The 16670-nt window shown below is 44.2% G+C and overlaps 1 protein-coding gene across 4 annotated transcripts in view; it reads left to right on the top strand.

Moving 5' to 3' along the window:
- LOC119179026 (fatty acid synthase) overlaps positions 1–16670 on the top strand; it is a 159666-nt gene that overhangs the window by 34425 nt on the left and 108571 nt on the right. For all 4 annotated transcript variants that reach the window (XR_012885044.1, XR_012885043.1, XM_075869602.1 and 1 more), the window contains exons 5-7: positions 96–218; positions 3841–4074; positions 14263–14564. Coding sequence is in view for 2 of the 4 variants with exons in the window: in XM_075869602.1 (XP_075725717.1) it covers positions 96–218; positions 3841–4074; positions 14263–14564 (659 nt within the window). In the remaining 2 variants the exon portion in view is untranslated. The remainder of the gene's footprint in view (positions 1–95; positions 219–3840; positions 4075–14262; positions 14565–16670) is intronic.

Genomic DNA, 16670 nt, shown 5'->3' with positions numbered 1-16670 from the left:
TACAGTAGGGTAGAGAAATGAAGCTTCAAGGAAAAGTTTCCGTGACATTCGTTTTCGCACAGGTTCACAGCCAGAACTCGTATTTCACAACGCAGGTGATGGCTATGTTCGAAGTGAAGCTGTCGGTGCATTCTTTCTTCAAAAGTTCTCTCAGGCCCGACGTGTATACGCCAGGGTGGTCAACGCCAACATGAATTCCGATGGTTACAAGGAACTGGGTGAGTCAGCTAGACCACGTACGTACTACGGCTGCGTTCAACGTGAGCGCTGAAGCTGATTAGAAACGCATGCTCGCACATCATGCCGAAACTCGCCGGCGGCTACTGCTGTAATGGAACGTTAAGTGCTTCGTTGGAGGTACGGTATTCCTGAATCAAGCTAGACTCGAAGTTAGCAGTTAGTGTGAAAAATCAGCTTCTTACTTAACATTTTTTTATAGCATTTAAAGTCTTTAGGTGCATTCCTAAGTGATGGCAAGACTTTGCTACCAATGTCTTCGCACCGAAGAAACAAATCGAGTTGTGAACTAGCGCGCGAAGTTGTTAGTTTATGTGCGTTATATATTTTCCTTCTACGCAGGCGTTAGGGAATCTCATCACAAACCCACTGGCCTAGATAACGCATGGTGCCTTTGATAACTATATTCATTTGCAATTAGCTGGCCTCTGTCATATGTTACACGACGTTTAACACTGGCCGCTACATACGTGACAATGCTGCAGCAATTACTCTAAGCGGGCTGTGATTCTTGCGATGTAATGCGAAATATTTTCCTATTTGTACTGAATTTCTTTTCCGCAAGACTAATGTCAGAGCCATTTTGGAATATGGCTGCACAGCTTCGCATAGTGAAACTAAGTGAGGCGGTGAAAAAAAAATTTAACAGGGTTAGGAATTTAGCAGCTCTGTTCATATCGGGGTTGTGAAGTACATGTATCGAGGCGCTGAGTTGGAAATAACGATTACATTAGAATGACCAAATACACCGTTGATGTGAATGGCAATTCGGAGGTTCTTTCTTGCTGTCTGTCATTGCCATCTCGGAATCGATAAGCCAAACTATTTACTTGCACCACAGTATTCTCAGACCACGTGAATCGCTGTTTCAAGATACGAGAAATCATATGCAAGGCTCATGTATTTCAAAATGTTTTTTTTTTTACCAAAACAATCCACAAATGAAGCCAGTGGCCTTCAAGCATTGCCTCTAGCATAGCAAACAATGTTATTCACTGAAAATTGTTACGAAATCGCTACAAGGGCCATTTTGGCGCCATTGGTGTTCCTCGCCACAGTCAACGGTGTCCGTAACCGTTGTCACTCAAAGTAAGAAAAATATCCAGCATGTAATACCCTTACAACCTTGTTTGTTCCTATGGCAGCCCAGTATTCCACCACAGCGCATTGCTGATGCTCGGATCTTCTTTGTGAAAAGACCCTATACAGGTTTATGTAGGAAAGGAAGCACGTTAATGTGCATAAATATATAGTGGTGTAGAAAAGTGAAACGACCACCAGGCTTCACACAATACGAGTTGCCTAACGAGTATTGTAAGATATTTAGCGGGACCTTGAATCTCGCAAACACTCACACAAGCACTCACTGAACCATCCGAGTAACACACACAACACTCAGCGCTGAGTGTCGTGTGTGATACTCGGGTTGTTGAGTGAGTGTTTGCGTGAGTGTTTGCGAGAGTGAAGGTTGCGCTAAATATCTTACAATACTACAAATAACGAACTAGCCCAACAATAAGTTTTATTGCGTAACGAGCATGTCGCTGAATTCTTCCAAGTCGTTACCGGGATCACTCAAAATTTTTCATTGTGAGCAGCTACCGCATCAACAAAGTACATATAATGTCTTGCAAATGTTTCGCGGGTACCTCGATACACTGTAAATAACAAATAGTGACATAGTAGGTCCATCCCAACTTCACAAAAGTATTATTTATGGCGTAGTGGATACCGTCTAAGCGTACCTGCATTAGTAGTCTGAAGAGTGTATAAAACAATTTCACGAAATACATTTCTTCCAGCTTTCGTTATAACGATGCTGTGCTGTCCGCGCAGACCACTATGTTTTTTGTTTTGTTTTTAACGCAAGAGCGTTAAACAGCTCGTTTCACAAAAATTCTGGCGTGGGCGTCGTTGGTTGTCAGCGAAAAAACATCATGCTCGCGTGACTGAAAAATTGGCTATCTTTGCATGACCAAAAAATTGAGAAAGACGCAAGTAAAATAAGTACGAAAAATACCACGTCTGAGTGAAAATTTTAACTCTGGTTGTTCGCATGTCAAGCGACTGTTCTACTATACAGACACACCTCTGCTTGTTAATACAGCAAAAAGAACTTCCTCTGCTTGGAAATGCGCTGAAAATTACTTTTATGCTTCACAAACACATGCGTCCCATGTACATGTTTCAGAAATAAACATAAAATACAGCCGTAATAATGCGTGGTACAAGCGTGAAATGCCATCGAGCGTCAGAACATAGCGTTATCATAATGACCTCATAGTTTAACGCCAGTCACCCACAACAAAAGATACGTGCGCTACTGCAGCCTTAAAGCCACGCAGTGGGTGCATAGCATGTTCAAAAAGATTTTACACAATAAGTGTTGGAAGTATGCAACAGGAATACAACATCGCTGTCTCTTCAACTCTTAAAGGCGAAACTTAAGGGTCCCCCGGTTTTTTTTTTTTTTGCTTGTATGATTACATTCTCACTTCACTTTTTTTTTCTCATCCAGACATATCTATGTGTTGTTTTTTCTGATTATTTGCCAATATCGATGAGTCGTATAACTGACATTATACACTTTCTTGTTATTTAGTTTTCTATACCCACCCACATTACGATTCCTCTTTGCATTGTAGTATACGAAATACTAAGTAAATAAATTACTGTACGATATCGAAATAAAAGCTAGTGCCAGCAACATCTGTCATATTATGTAATGTGGGGTAATCAATTCACACTCTATCATGACGACTAGAGGCTTTGCGCATTCACAGACAATGAGACAAAAAATGGCAAATCGGAGGTAAACAGAAAGTGCTAAATGGCGATAAGGTTTTTCCGGCAAGAGCCCTGTCTCTACTACCCCTGTTTTAGGGGCAGATATGGAACACACTCAATTAGTAGACAAAGTAAACTGAAAACAGGGGCGATTGTTTGAATGGCTCTTGTTCAAGCTTAAAATCGTGGTAGGTATGAATGATTTGCCCGGGTGAGGAACAGATAACGTAGTATTGCGGTGTTCATGGAACAATGCCAGCAACATGATATTGCTGCGTTTAAAGAACAATGGCAAGAGCATTGAGGTGGAAAATGGTAGGAACATGAAGCAATATTTCGAAAACAGCATATATGCTATCATGAGTTGGAACAGGTCTCTTTAACAAACAACGTTGAAATCCTACTTGGCAGTCTTCAAACAGATAATACCATTATTGTGACTATAATTGTCATTGTGAGATAGTGTTTTCTGCCAAAGAACGGCAACCCGTGACAAAGTGATTCTAAAATGACGATTGCATCTACGATATTTGATCTGTTCGCACAAGACTGTATGTATGGTGATTGTATCATACGAGCTCATAGATAAAACGATCTGCGGCCCACCTGGTAGACATATAATCAAAGACTCGCATCGCATTGACACCAATTTGACACAGTTGAGCTTTTGGAGTTAGTGGTCACAAAAAAAATGTGTTGAATGCATGATGAAGTACTCGCCAAAGTGAATTGACACCGAGCTGGAGTGCGCTAGCGTACCGTGTACGTAAGCACAAGAGGCGCGTACTGATCACGCGTTTCTTTTTTTTCTCTCAGGTGTGCCGTTTCCTTCGTCTGTTGGACATGAGCAACTTCTCCGTGACACATACGCGGAGGCCAATGTGGACCCTGCAAAAGTAGTTTATGTCGAGACGCACGGCACCGGGACCAGGGTTGGCGGTACCCAGGAGTTGGAAGCTCTCAGCAACGTTCTGTGCACACCAGAGCGTGAGCGACCGCTCTTGATTGGATCTGTCAAAAGCAATATGGGCCACGCCGAGAGCGCTTCCGGTGAGTTGTTTGTGGTTACCTAAGCGTCCTTTTTCTGTCCTCTACTCTTCGCATTCTGCGATTCTCCTCTCTTTCAAATAGGATCGTCCTTCTTTCTCTCAAAATTTCTCAAGATCCACAGGACTTTAAGCTTTAAGTCTTGAAAGACGCCCCACCAGACGTTTCGAACAATCTGAGCAACTCGTGCCTGCCAATCCGTGTTCTGATGGCCCGACTATAACTGGCTGAAGTCATCGTTTTTAAACACATCTCGTTCCTACTCCTAATCCACTGGCTCACATGCGTAAGTGTTACCCTCTTTTGTCACCCAGCCAATGTTTTTTGGTTGATGACAGCGCATCGGAGGCAACCGTTAAGTCTTGGAGTCTCTTTGCTACCTGGAGGTGTTAAAAGCTCAGCAAGGCTGCTTTGTTTTGCCATAAAAATATAGTACATCGAATTCCTCTCAGCACTCAAGCGATAATAATGCCAACATTCTCACATAAAAGTGTGGTGACTTGTGGTATCCGTTGCGGTTTTGTAAAACAGCCATTTTTCGCTTTTTTCGGGAGGGAAGGAGACTTCTTTAACAAATTTGTGTGGTCTGCTATTGCATGCGTGTCTTCACTCCACGAATAATTACAGTGATTGGACAAAACATCAGGATCACCACATTGTACGGTCGCTCACAGTCGCACTTGCAAAATAATAATATATTTGATCTATCAGAGCGCTATGTAGCCGTGGGGCTCAGCATGTGTAAAGAGAAGACACATTCTATACGTTGGGTTTTGAGAAAATCTAAAACATTGTGGCATATCCGCGAAAAGGACAATAGGGTGATGCGGAGCATTGTGGCCCTGCAGTGTGAGCAGTCGTTTTTTTTTTTTTTTTCAACCAAGATACTCGCTAGCAGATGCTACCTGCTTCGGCTTTGCGACACGTGGCAGGGAGAATTTGATTGGTATGTGGGGTCTAACGTCCCAAAACCGCCATATGATTATGAGAGACGCCGTTGTGGAGGGCTCCAGAAATTTAGACCAACGGGGGTTCTTTATAATGCACCCAAATCTGAGAACACGGGCCTACAACATTTCCGCCTCCATCAGAAATGCAGCTGCTGTAGCCGGGATTCAAACCTGCTACCGCCGGGTCAGCAGCCGAGTACCTTAGCCACTAGACCACCACGGCGGGGCTGCGGGGACAAAACGTAGGTTGACTGACGCTCTCAGCGTCGGCATTGCGAGGCAGGAGAGGGGAGTGTAAGAAAGAGAGGGTAAGGGACGCGCGCGCGCATTGGAGGAGCGGGCGCAAGCAGGTGATAAAAGAAAAAAGCACAGAGTAACGTGCAGATTTTCGAGAAAGGTAAGGAGGAGAGTTGCGCATGCGTAGTGGGAGTGCGGACAACAGACGCATGACGTACCTGTGAGCAAGAGATGCTACGTATCTAAAAAAAGCCTTGTGAAGAACGAGTTGTGAAGCCAACGTTGGGGGTCAGGAAAATTGTCACCTTACGAAATTTTGAGGCTGTACATGTCTTTCTGTGACCATGGGACGAGCATATCGTGAGGCTGTTCTAGGCGCCGTCAAATGTTGGAATGAAGAGGCGCCACTTCATGTCTATGCCACACGAAAATAGTGCTCAGGCCGAGATAGCCTATGCAATCAAGCTATACGTCTGCGCATCACTTAGGAAGTCCGCATGAATATTCTGCGTTGATTTGGGGGGTCTTCAATTTGCAAGCACCACGCTCTTGGAGTGACGAACACAGCAGACGCTGTCGGTACATACTAAACAACAACATACATTTATTTAACTAATTTAGAATGACTATATCGTCCACTGAATTATTGTACATCAAGCGTAAGTAACACGCTAGGACATCCTTACGGAATATAGCATACACTCCAAAACAAGAAAAACACAATAACACACCCAAGGCGGCGCCACCAACGCCTGATTTACCAAGAGGGCCCCCGACGCGCATCCTGTGGTGCCACCCACCAGACCCATGCTGGAGACAACCGTTCGTGGCAATCGCCACGCGCAGAAGAGACCAGCTTATTTCTTGTGCGCCGCCACCAAGGCTTGCCTGCTGCCAAGGGTCACTGCCAGCGCTACCAGTGTAACAACCATGATGATGACAGCGGTGATCACCGCTCGCGTACACAACGTCAGCTATCGCTGAATAGCAGTGACCCCGAAATATGGCTTCTGCGCAAGATGAACGTGCTACGAGTTGCAAACAACTTTACAAGGAAGTCGCAATACTCGTTTCTCATTCCCCCAACCTTAATTCAAACCATATTCCGAAAAACAAAAAAAAATTGCTACACAAGCTGTAACAAAAAAACGTTGTCCCCGTATCTGCATGTTAATCTTCAAATGTCGTCGAAACGCGGTAGTCTTGCGTGTGAGAGAGGGAACAAAATGTTAATTTGATGTTCTGCGCAAGAAAATCAGTAAATAGTATTCTGGAGGCGCTGCGTTAGAGTGCCTCGAGCGTGCAGCGGAGGTGAACGAGCGCATCAAGTCACGTCACACGTGAGACATGAGCTCCATCTGGCACTTTTCTTGAAAAACGAAGCGCGGGGATTTGAGATGGGTGTGCGCGCCCGTCTAGAGGTGATAAGGTGTAGAACTCTAGGCGACGGGTGGGTGCCAACACCATCTCGTCTTAGCAAACCGTTGGAAACACTCGCCTTTCGTGCAAGCATTGCATGGTCAGCGCAGCGGGTTGAGCACTACGGTCCTTGAAATTACTTATGTGTGCCTTTTCTAGTAAAAGACGCACATGCAGAATATATACAAGTTGTTATGGTGCCCAAAACAAGCGCAGTATTTTCTTTTTAATTGACAATTGCACAAGTATGAACGTTGAATCTTGAACAACATTGCTGGGCACTGCAGATTGGATCAGCCGTTTCAAGTACCCGGTGCCGTTAAGAGTAAACAAACAGACAAATGTACAGACAGACAGACAGACAGACAGACCAAAATTTTTGCGTTGAGGATCACCAAGAAAGACTATTGTCTTTAAAAATGACAACACATGTTGCTACGTAATGTCCGTGCACCACAACACCGCCACCAGTCGACACTGCTGCACGTACTGTTCTGCTCCACGACTTCACCTCAGTACCGGTCCCGCAACAGCAACGTGGCCGTCGGCGCGATGATCCGTCACTCGCGCCGACACGTCTTTCGGTTGCGAACAGCACTCATGAGTGCGCCAGACTGCAGGCAGTCGCGCTGGTCCCAGGCATGTCCATCACCCGTCCTTACGACTGCATTCCCCGCCAGTGGCGCTGACGATATGCAAAGACAGCCAGCCGCAAGTTACATCACTCCTGCTGTGTACATTCCAAAACACTCGGAATAACAATGCAGTCGGCCCAAGGGAAGGAAGCTTCAGGCTTTTCGTCCACGCGGTACTGCTAGCTAATACATAGGAAGCGGCCGAGACGCCCATGAAAATAAAACGAAAATCAGTTCTCATAATTTTTGCATCGCAAGATAAAAGGTGAGGGAAGCAGAGTGCAACACCCGGACGCCACGATTCACCTAGTTGTGCCACGTGCGATAGGCAGCTGCACAAAGCCTTAAGCCTAATAAGTCGCTCGACAACAACCGGCATCCACTCAGCACCCGGCCTAGGCGCAGACGAGGCAGCCGCAAGGAGCCGTCCACTCTATAAGGTGGCTCTGTCTGTCGCCGCACACAGCAGCTTACCGAGCGATCGGCGTCCACCGTTCCGAACGGTGTTATGACGCCCCAGGGTCGAGCCGCAATACCAGACAGCAACGACGCCCGGCTCCCTGAGCCCAGAAGAGATAGAAGAAACTATATGCAGAAAATCGGACCGCCAAAGAGGCTTTCGTACACACTCGCTTCGGGCCTGGCCTACAATCCACATGCTCTACGCTTTGCTCACCGCAGGATGTAGACCGCATGGATATCGTCCCAACTGAACATCGTTCCTAAAAACTGACAACAACAACAAAAAAAAACACTTGTGAGCAAAAAAAAAATAAAAACAACTCCAACTTCAACGCCAACAAGTTCAAACACGCCAAACAAACCTATCTCTTCGCTGTCAACAAAGCCCACCACCGACTCAAGCAAAAAAAGTCGTCCTAGGCCTACTTTACCACGGCTCTAACAAAAACTTGTACCGAACCACGAAAACTGTCGTCCGACGCTACAAGAGCCCCACGTTGGGCAGCCAGTGTGGGGTATCGAAAGGGCAAGCGCCACGCCACGCTCTTGGCGTGAAAGGACACAGTAGACGCGGTTGGAACAAATCAAACAATGCAAACATATTTATTTACCTTATTTTGAACGACGATATCGTCCGCCGAACTAAAGGACACAGTAGACGCGGTTGGAACAAATCAAACAATGCAAGCATATTTATTTACCTTATTTTGAACGACGATATCGTCCGCCGAACTACTATAACATAAATTGTGATCAACACAATAGGACATCCTTACACAATTTTACCATACATTCTAAAACATGATAAATACAATAACACACCCAAGGTGGCGTCGCCAACGCTTCACTTACCACGAGGGCCCCCGACGCCCAACCCGCGGTGCCACGCACCGGGGACCCACGCTGGAGACAACCATTCGCGGCAACCGCCACGCGCAGAAGAGACTCGTTTAACTCTCTCGTCCGCTACCAAGGCTTGCCTGCCACCAGGGTTCACTGCCGGCGTTACCAGTGTAACAACCTTGATGATGATGATAGCGGTGATCACCGCTCGCGTACACAACGCAACCTAACGCTGAATGACCGTGACCCTGAAGAATGGCTTCTGCGTAAGACATGTGCGCGACGTAGTGCAAACAACTTTACAGGGAAGTGTCAGTACCCCCACAAGTTTCATACACCGGGAGTGACTGGTGATACCACGTTCTAAGTACAGCAGCTAGGGTGTTAACATCTGTTCAGTTAAACTGCATCGCATCTGTACCATGGTATCGGTGCTAGTTAAGAGCGCTACTAGTTGTGCACGTGCAGTTGAATATGTCAGTAGTTTTCAGATCTCGCCTTTCTAGTTGTACATAAACTTCGGTGAAGATAAAGGCCGCCAAAATACTAAACATTAACCTTGAATTTATTACCTTGAATTAACATATATTTACTGGTCATTTATGTTAAGCCATGACATGCACCAAATCGTAACACAACCAACACGTGTTTCAGGGTCAAGCAGCTCGATGCTTGATCTAGTTTTTCTGAGCCGTATAATTGAAAATGTTACCGTGATTGTTAGTAGCGGTATTTCTGACCATTTAATTGTTGAGTTTTTCTGTGTTTTTGAAAATATATGCTACCCCGAGCCTCGGCTCAAATCTGTATTTATCAAAAATTTTTCAATGGCCCAGGATGTAAGTGTCTTAGACCATCTCGACCTTTCCCTCAGCTGGTTTTGTGGTTCTGATGCCGTCAAATTATGGGATAAATTCAAAAACATTTGCTTATATTGCCTCGACAACTTCATTTCAAACAAAATAAGACATGTACGAAAAACAACTCCATGGATAACGCGTGAAATTTTGCATATCAAAAGGAAAATCAAAAGGCTAAGACGAGGAGCGGCTGACCGTAATACTATTAGTGCCAACCAAATCGTTCTCAACTCCGCTGTCGCAAACTCAAAGCGTCTGTACTTTGAAAATACTTTGCCAAACTATATCAGGAATGCCCCACAGAAGTTTTGGCGTTTCCTGTCCAGTAAAAAAAAAGCCTATAAAACAACTTAGCCGCGGTGGCATGCTCCTGGTTGAACCTCTCCATATTGCTGAACATTTTAATGCTTATTTCGAAAGTGTTTGTTTCTAAATCGAGTGATCCCATGCCTACAATCCATGTGCCTTCAGCCCCCGATGATGACTTTATATCTTTACCTGGTGTTGTTTCATTGCTCCTTAACTTTAAAACAAAAGCTTCCCCAGGCCCTGACAAATTGCCCAATATTTTTCTTCGTTGTTATGCCGAGATGTTGGCTCAATTTCTGGTTATAATTTTTGGCGCATCTCTTTCAACCGCAATTATACCTCCTCACTGAAAAATAGCCCGCTTGGTACCCGTCTTCAAAAAAGGTGACCCTACATGCCCTTGTAATTACAGGCCAATTTCAATGACATCATCGTGTTGCAAACTTCTTGAGCATATCATAGCTAACTACATTCACAAATTTTTACATGACCGTAATTTGCTTTCTTCTGTTCAACATGGTATTAGAAAAGGTTTCTCTACAGTAACGCAATTAACATCGGTTGTTCACAGTCTTGCCGCCATTCTTGACAAGTCGGGCCAAGTAGATGCTATTTTTCTAGATTTCTCCAAAGCTTTTGATGTTGTTTCCCATGTTCACCTTATCAATAACTTACAATCTACTGGTCTTCCTGCATTTATAGCTAACTGGATATCTCCGTACCTGAGTTACCGCGAGCAATTCGTTCGCATTGATAATGACTGTTCACTATCCCTCCCCGTGTCATCTGGTGTCTCGCAAGGAAGTTTCTTAAGTCCTTTGTTGTTTCTCATATATGTTAACGATATTGTGGATGTGATTACTGGCCCTGTTCAAATAAAGCTGTTTGCAGATGATTGTGTATTACTTAATGAAATAACATGCCGAGAAGACCGATCAGTATTGAATTCCAACCTTTGTATTATATATGACTGGTTTACTAAGTGGAATATGAACCTAAATGCCGACAAATCAGTTTTTATGAAAATAACCAATAAGAAAAATTCTCTATCATTCCCTTACAACCTTTCAGGACAATCTTTGAACGAAGTTACAGAATATAGGTACCTGGGTCTTACCATAACAAACACTTTAAGTTGGAACAAGCACATTTCAGACATTTGTGCGTCATCCTTTCGGAAACTGAGCCTTTTAAGACATAAGCTCGAACATGCTCCTGCAAGTGTTAGAATGCAAGTGTTAGAAGACCTAAATTGGAGTATGCATGTATAATCTGGGACCCTTACACAAAAACTAACATTCATGCACTTGAGATGATTCAGCATAAAGCTGTTTGGTTCGTTTACTCTAAATACCGTTCGAGTGATTCCCCAACCCAACTCATGAGAGACCATAACATACCAACCTTAGAACTAAGATGCAAAATCCAAAGAATAAAATTTCTTTATCTTCTAAAGAATAACAAATTGTCAATGAGACCAGAACAATACATCCAACCACTCACCGCTCGCAGAACAAGACACCGGCATGCCGACTCTCTAACGCCCTTCAATGCTAGAACTAACATTTTCAAATTCTCCTTTTTCCCGCGCACTGTAACCGAATGGAATCAATTACCAGCATTATTCATAAAAAGCATAGACTCAATTGAGCATATTGTATGTTGACCTGTATTGTTAAAGTATTAAATGTCTTTCTTATTCATTGTTTGAGTTATGTCCTTATTTTTCGTGCTTTTTATGTTCTTGATCTTCTGTTGTCCTTATTACGAGCTTTGTAAATACGTCCCTCCTGCTTGGGCCCTTCACTGGGCCTGCAGTATTATGTATATAAATAAATAAATTAAAATAAAAAAATATATGAAAGTGCAATGTCATGTAACTTTTCTGCTTTTACTAGAATTTTTTTTTGTAATACACGTATGTGCGTTTATGCGCAAGTGACCGTCCGCTATGTTGTGGTTTGAATGGACGAGCGAAATGCATTCTGACTCATCCGATACAGTGTAACTACTCCTGACTAATTGTACGTGCCATATTTGTACAGAGTCAATTGGAAATAAGTATCAGTCTTTGAGGAACCAAGATGACGAACATTTGGTGGCATACTGGTTAAAAAAAAATTGGGTGGATAAAGTCTTGCCTTCTTAGATGGTCACACATTTAGGCTCATGCGGCAAATTGTGGCGTGTTGGTTCAAGCTCAGTTTTTGTAATGAATATTCTTCAGCATTATTATGATTCTTCGCACCTAAATTCTTTTCGAGCTGGCAAATGAAAGCCTTTAGTAACAGTGATAACCCTCTTTAAATAAGCACTAATTTGAAAGTTGTCACTGCTCATGTGTCCCCATGGGTCCCTGTTGTACTGGCGACGCCATGTATTTTTTTACTATGGTAAACCTACATTGCTACGACAAAATGTATCAGTAAATCTTTCGTAAATAACAGACATATTTTCAGGGACAGATACTAACTATAGGGATGCTTTCATTTTTAATGTGCAGAAGAGCCAACCAATGTAATCGCCTTGGCTATCCTTACAGATATGTCTTATGTCCGCTACACAGTATCGAACCTGCAAGACAAGCCCCAACGCTGTGGCCTAGTGGTTAAGGTACTCGGCTGCTGACCCGCAGGTCGCAGGATTAAATCCCATCTGTGGCAGCTGCATTTTAGATGCGGAGCATCTAATACTCGAGGCTTGTAGTGCGGCGCCGTCCGCAAGCTTCCTCCTCCTTCTTCCACCATCTGTGCATCCCTTCCTCCTCTACACACCGCGCGCGCTTCACTCCTCCACCATCTGTGCACCCTTCCTCCTCTACACACCGCGTGCGCTTCTCCTCTTCCCGAACATTTGCTAGCTGTATAATGTAGCACGCATGCGCCGTCACGCTTCGAGAACATCGGCAGCTGACGCGCGCGCATGCGCCGTCGCGCTTCGAGAACATCGGCAGCTGACGCGCGCGCATGCGCCGTTGCGCATCTCCCCCTTCTCGAACATTCGACAGCTGACAGTGCATGCGCCGTCGCGCTGTATATATACTCAAGGTAGGCGCTCGCTCGCTCAGTTGCCGCTCGTCGGTTGGTTTGTACGGCGCGTCGACGTCCAAGGTCGCGGTGAAATGAATTCCAACGAATCCACAAACACAATGATCGACGTCCCTTCGACCAGCGCCGCCCTTTCGCATACGTGTGTACGTGTTCACTCATTTAACACCCCCTCCTACAACCACGTTAACCAATTTAGCCATCGACCCAAGTAAGTCGCATTTTAACACCCCATTTCACAACCACGCTAACCAATTTAGCCATCGACCCAAGTAAGTCGCACTTTAACACCCCGTTAACCAATTATATGCTCCGCATCCTCCTCAGTGTTCCCCCGAGGGAAGCTGTGGGCAATTTTTTTGATAGAGGAAGAATGCTGTAGGCCTGAGTGCTCAGATTAGGGTGCACGTCAAAGAACCCCAGTGGGGGAGGGGGGGGATTTCCGTGGCTTTCCACTACCGCATCTCTCACAATAATATCGCGGTTTCGGAACATTAAGCCCCACATATCAATCCACCTGCAAGAAAGATTGAAAATGTCGAAAGTTTGACTCTTTTTCCCACTGTCTTCAGGCCAATCATAACCCGTTATCGGAAAATTTGCCGGAAAGAGTCCTTGGCTCAATGTTTTCCACTGTCTTCCTGCTGTCGAAGAATGATAATATAGCGACATAGACGTGAACAGACCACCACTAACAATACAATAATGACAAATACGGGGACATGACAACTTCCTCATATTCGGCATCACTTGGGGTCAAGGCGAAATTCTAGTGCCTTTTTCAATTCCATGGCATGGTAAACTACACCAGATGGTTCAAATTCCTGAAGCCAACACCAAGACTTGCGTCAATAAAATTGGTTGTTTTGGTACATACTACTGCTAATATTTATTAATATTATTATTATCATTAGTAGTAGTAGTAGTAGTTAGCATTATTATCAGTATCACAATTAAGTTATTAATAATATTATTATTATAACTTTCAGGGGATGATCGTGCGTAAAAAACAGACTCGGTACAATAGCACTTAAAAAAGCACAGTAGACAAGCTGAAACAATTTGCTTACAAATTAAGCGATAAACAGTTTTTCCGGAATGTCGTTCATTTGTTATTCCACACAACGGTAAATCACAGAACTGCGTAAATGATCACTCTTATACATGTGTCTATTCCCCGGCTATCTGTCATTACCTATATATTCGGTGTCGTAATTTTCTTCAACCTACTGGTAAAATTGGCTTCCTACAGTGGCCGATAACATGTTTACCAACCCAATAAAAACTTCTTGTTTCAGCATTCGAGCATTCCACTTGGCACTCACGCTGTTCCTCGCTCTAAATAAAATTGCGACAGGGGACTTGGCTCAGTGAATCGGCGTGTTTTACTCACTCTTACTTTCATTTTCGCCCGATTCTCCGCCTCCAGGAATCCCAGCTGTGGCCAAGGTAATTCTCGCCATCGAGACCGGCCTAATAGCACCCACTCTAAACTTCACCGAGCCACACCCAGACATGGTCTCATTGTGCGATGGCCGCGTGAAAGTAGTTGACAAGACGATGCCATTCGACGGTGGCATGGTGGGCATCAGCTCTCAGGGCGTTGGCGGTACCAACGGACACGCAATCTTGGAATCTTACCCAAGCCCCCACGTGGATAGCTTTCTGCGTGACAGGCCAGAACTCCCACGGCTTGTTCTTATGTCTGGAAGGACCGAAGAGGCAACAATGGTGAGCTCCTTGTTTGTTATCTTACGTCTGGCTCTTCCGTTCGTAGCGAGGCCCAAAAAGACTCGCTTATCACGCTTGCAATACGTCAGCTACCAATAATAACTCAGTGAACCGGTGCCACTTATTTAACAGCATGGAATTGAAATTCTCTGCTATAGACTAGAACACAATAATTTCGAAGTGTTCTGCCAGTATATTAACGCCTTTACGTCATCTTTTTAAATATGGGCTTAGCAACCACCCTCAACGGCACCATCGCCAGGGGAAATGCAGCGCGAAAACGAAACATTACGATCTGCAGCCTATTACACCTCAGTTGTGGAATGCGTACTTCGTTCTTTCTTAAAGCGTGAAGTTTTCACTGCTTGGAGGTTATGAAATGCCATGGCGCCATGAAATCAAAAGTGACCGCAATGTATACTCTCTAGATTGAGCGATTGGCAATTGAACTTTACGTCATGTGTATTCGGCATATATATATATATATATATATATATATATAGTCCAGTAGATCCTCCGTGAGCGGTAACAACGTGGTTTATTTCGACATTTCGGCCTAGAGTTTGGCCTTCATCAGGATTAAAGGTACAGTTTGTTGGTGCTCAGCTTTATACAATCTCAAATGAGAGAGAAAGGAAAAAGGAAAAAGACAGAAAAAAAGAAGAAAAAGAGAAAAAGAATATAAGGGCTCCCCTTTGGCGTCCCCCTTCCACTCTTTCTTCCACTTCCCCCTTCATCTCTCTCCCCTTTCTCCCCTTCACCTTTCTGATGTCAGTGGTCTGTGTATGCTTCCTTTCACTAACGCATTCTTCCCGACCAGACAGCGCCTCCTAGCACTGGCGGTTCGGTGTGGGGCAAAAAAGAGCTTTTTTAGGAAGTTCTAAGCCTTTAACTACTCGGGGCACCCTCAACATTTCGTCATAGAAAGAGAGGTACCGCGAATTGGGGCAGATGCTGGTAAGCGGGCATTTTAGGAAGTTTTAAGCCTCTGCCCCTATACGCGGTACCCCTCTTCCTAAGACGAAATGTTGACGGTACCCCAAGTATTTAAAAGCTTAGAACTTCCTAAAAAAGTTCTTTTTTGCCCCACACCAAACCTCCAGTGCCAGGAGGCGCTGTCTGGTCGGGAAGAATGCGTTCGAGAAAGGAAGCACACACAGACCGCTGACATCAGAAAGGTGAAGGGAAGAAAGGGGAGAGAGATGAAGGTGGAAGTGGAAGGGGGACGCCCGAGGGGAGTCCACCTTATATTCTTTTTCTCTTTTTTCTTTCTTCTTCTTATATATATATATATATATATATATATATATATATATATATATATATATATATATATTGTTAATATGTTAATATTTTCTGATTTTTATTCCTGTTAGGACTTGTATAATATTTGACATTTAGTTCATGTTATTGTTTTTGTGGAAAGTGTACCAATTCATGTATGTATTCCCTTTATGCTCCCCTTACACAATGCCCTGTTGGGTCTGTAAGGTATTTTGAATAAATAAAAAATATATATATATATAGGTCCTTAGGAAATGAACTTAGTCAGTAGATGGGTCCTTAGGGTCCCTACGTACAACATTCGTGCAAGACGCAGTCACCTATGGCAGAATTTTTTATACGAGGCAACATTAAGATTTAGAAGTCACGGGGCATCGATAAACATACGCTCGCGACAACAGAACACTAAAGTGAATTTTTTACAGTTGCAAAGTGCCTTTTCACATGGCTGCGATGCTGCTTCCACACATGATGGAGGTAGTAACTGATGCGGTGTACAAGTGCACTACCTTTGTATATTTGTATACGCTTCGTCTGGTACCACGAGTTGCAAACCTGAGTGCTCTTCAAAAGTGGGTGCACCATTTCTATTCGATATTCCTCTCCGCCTAAAGTGGGGACTAGTCGTCGTGGGCGGGGAACTACCCTTCTCTCCTGATAAGGTAGTTGCTGCGGCAGTAGTGCGTGCCGGTGACAGTTCCGTTGGGTTTGATCAAGTGGTCTCCAGGCACAGCTTTTTCTGACGCAATTTAGGCAGCGGTAATAGCCGACAAACAAGTGGTAATAGAGAAGACAATCAGGCTTGGTAGCACACCAAGCTAC

The sequence above is a fragment of the Rhipicephalus microplus genome, chromosome 7 (genome assembly GCF_043290135.1).
Source record: "Rhipicephalus microplus isolate Deutch F79 chromosome 7, USDA_Rmic, whole genome shotgun sequence".
Classification (NCBI taxonomy): domain Eukaryota; kingdom Metazoa; phylum Arthropoda; class Arachnida; order Ixodida; family Ixodidae; genus Rhipicephalus; species Rhipicephalus microplus.
This window is presented reverse-complemented; position numbering and strand designations above follow the sequence as displayed.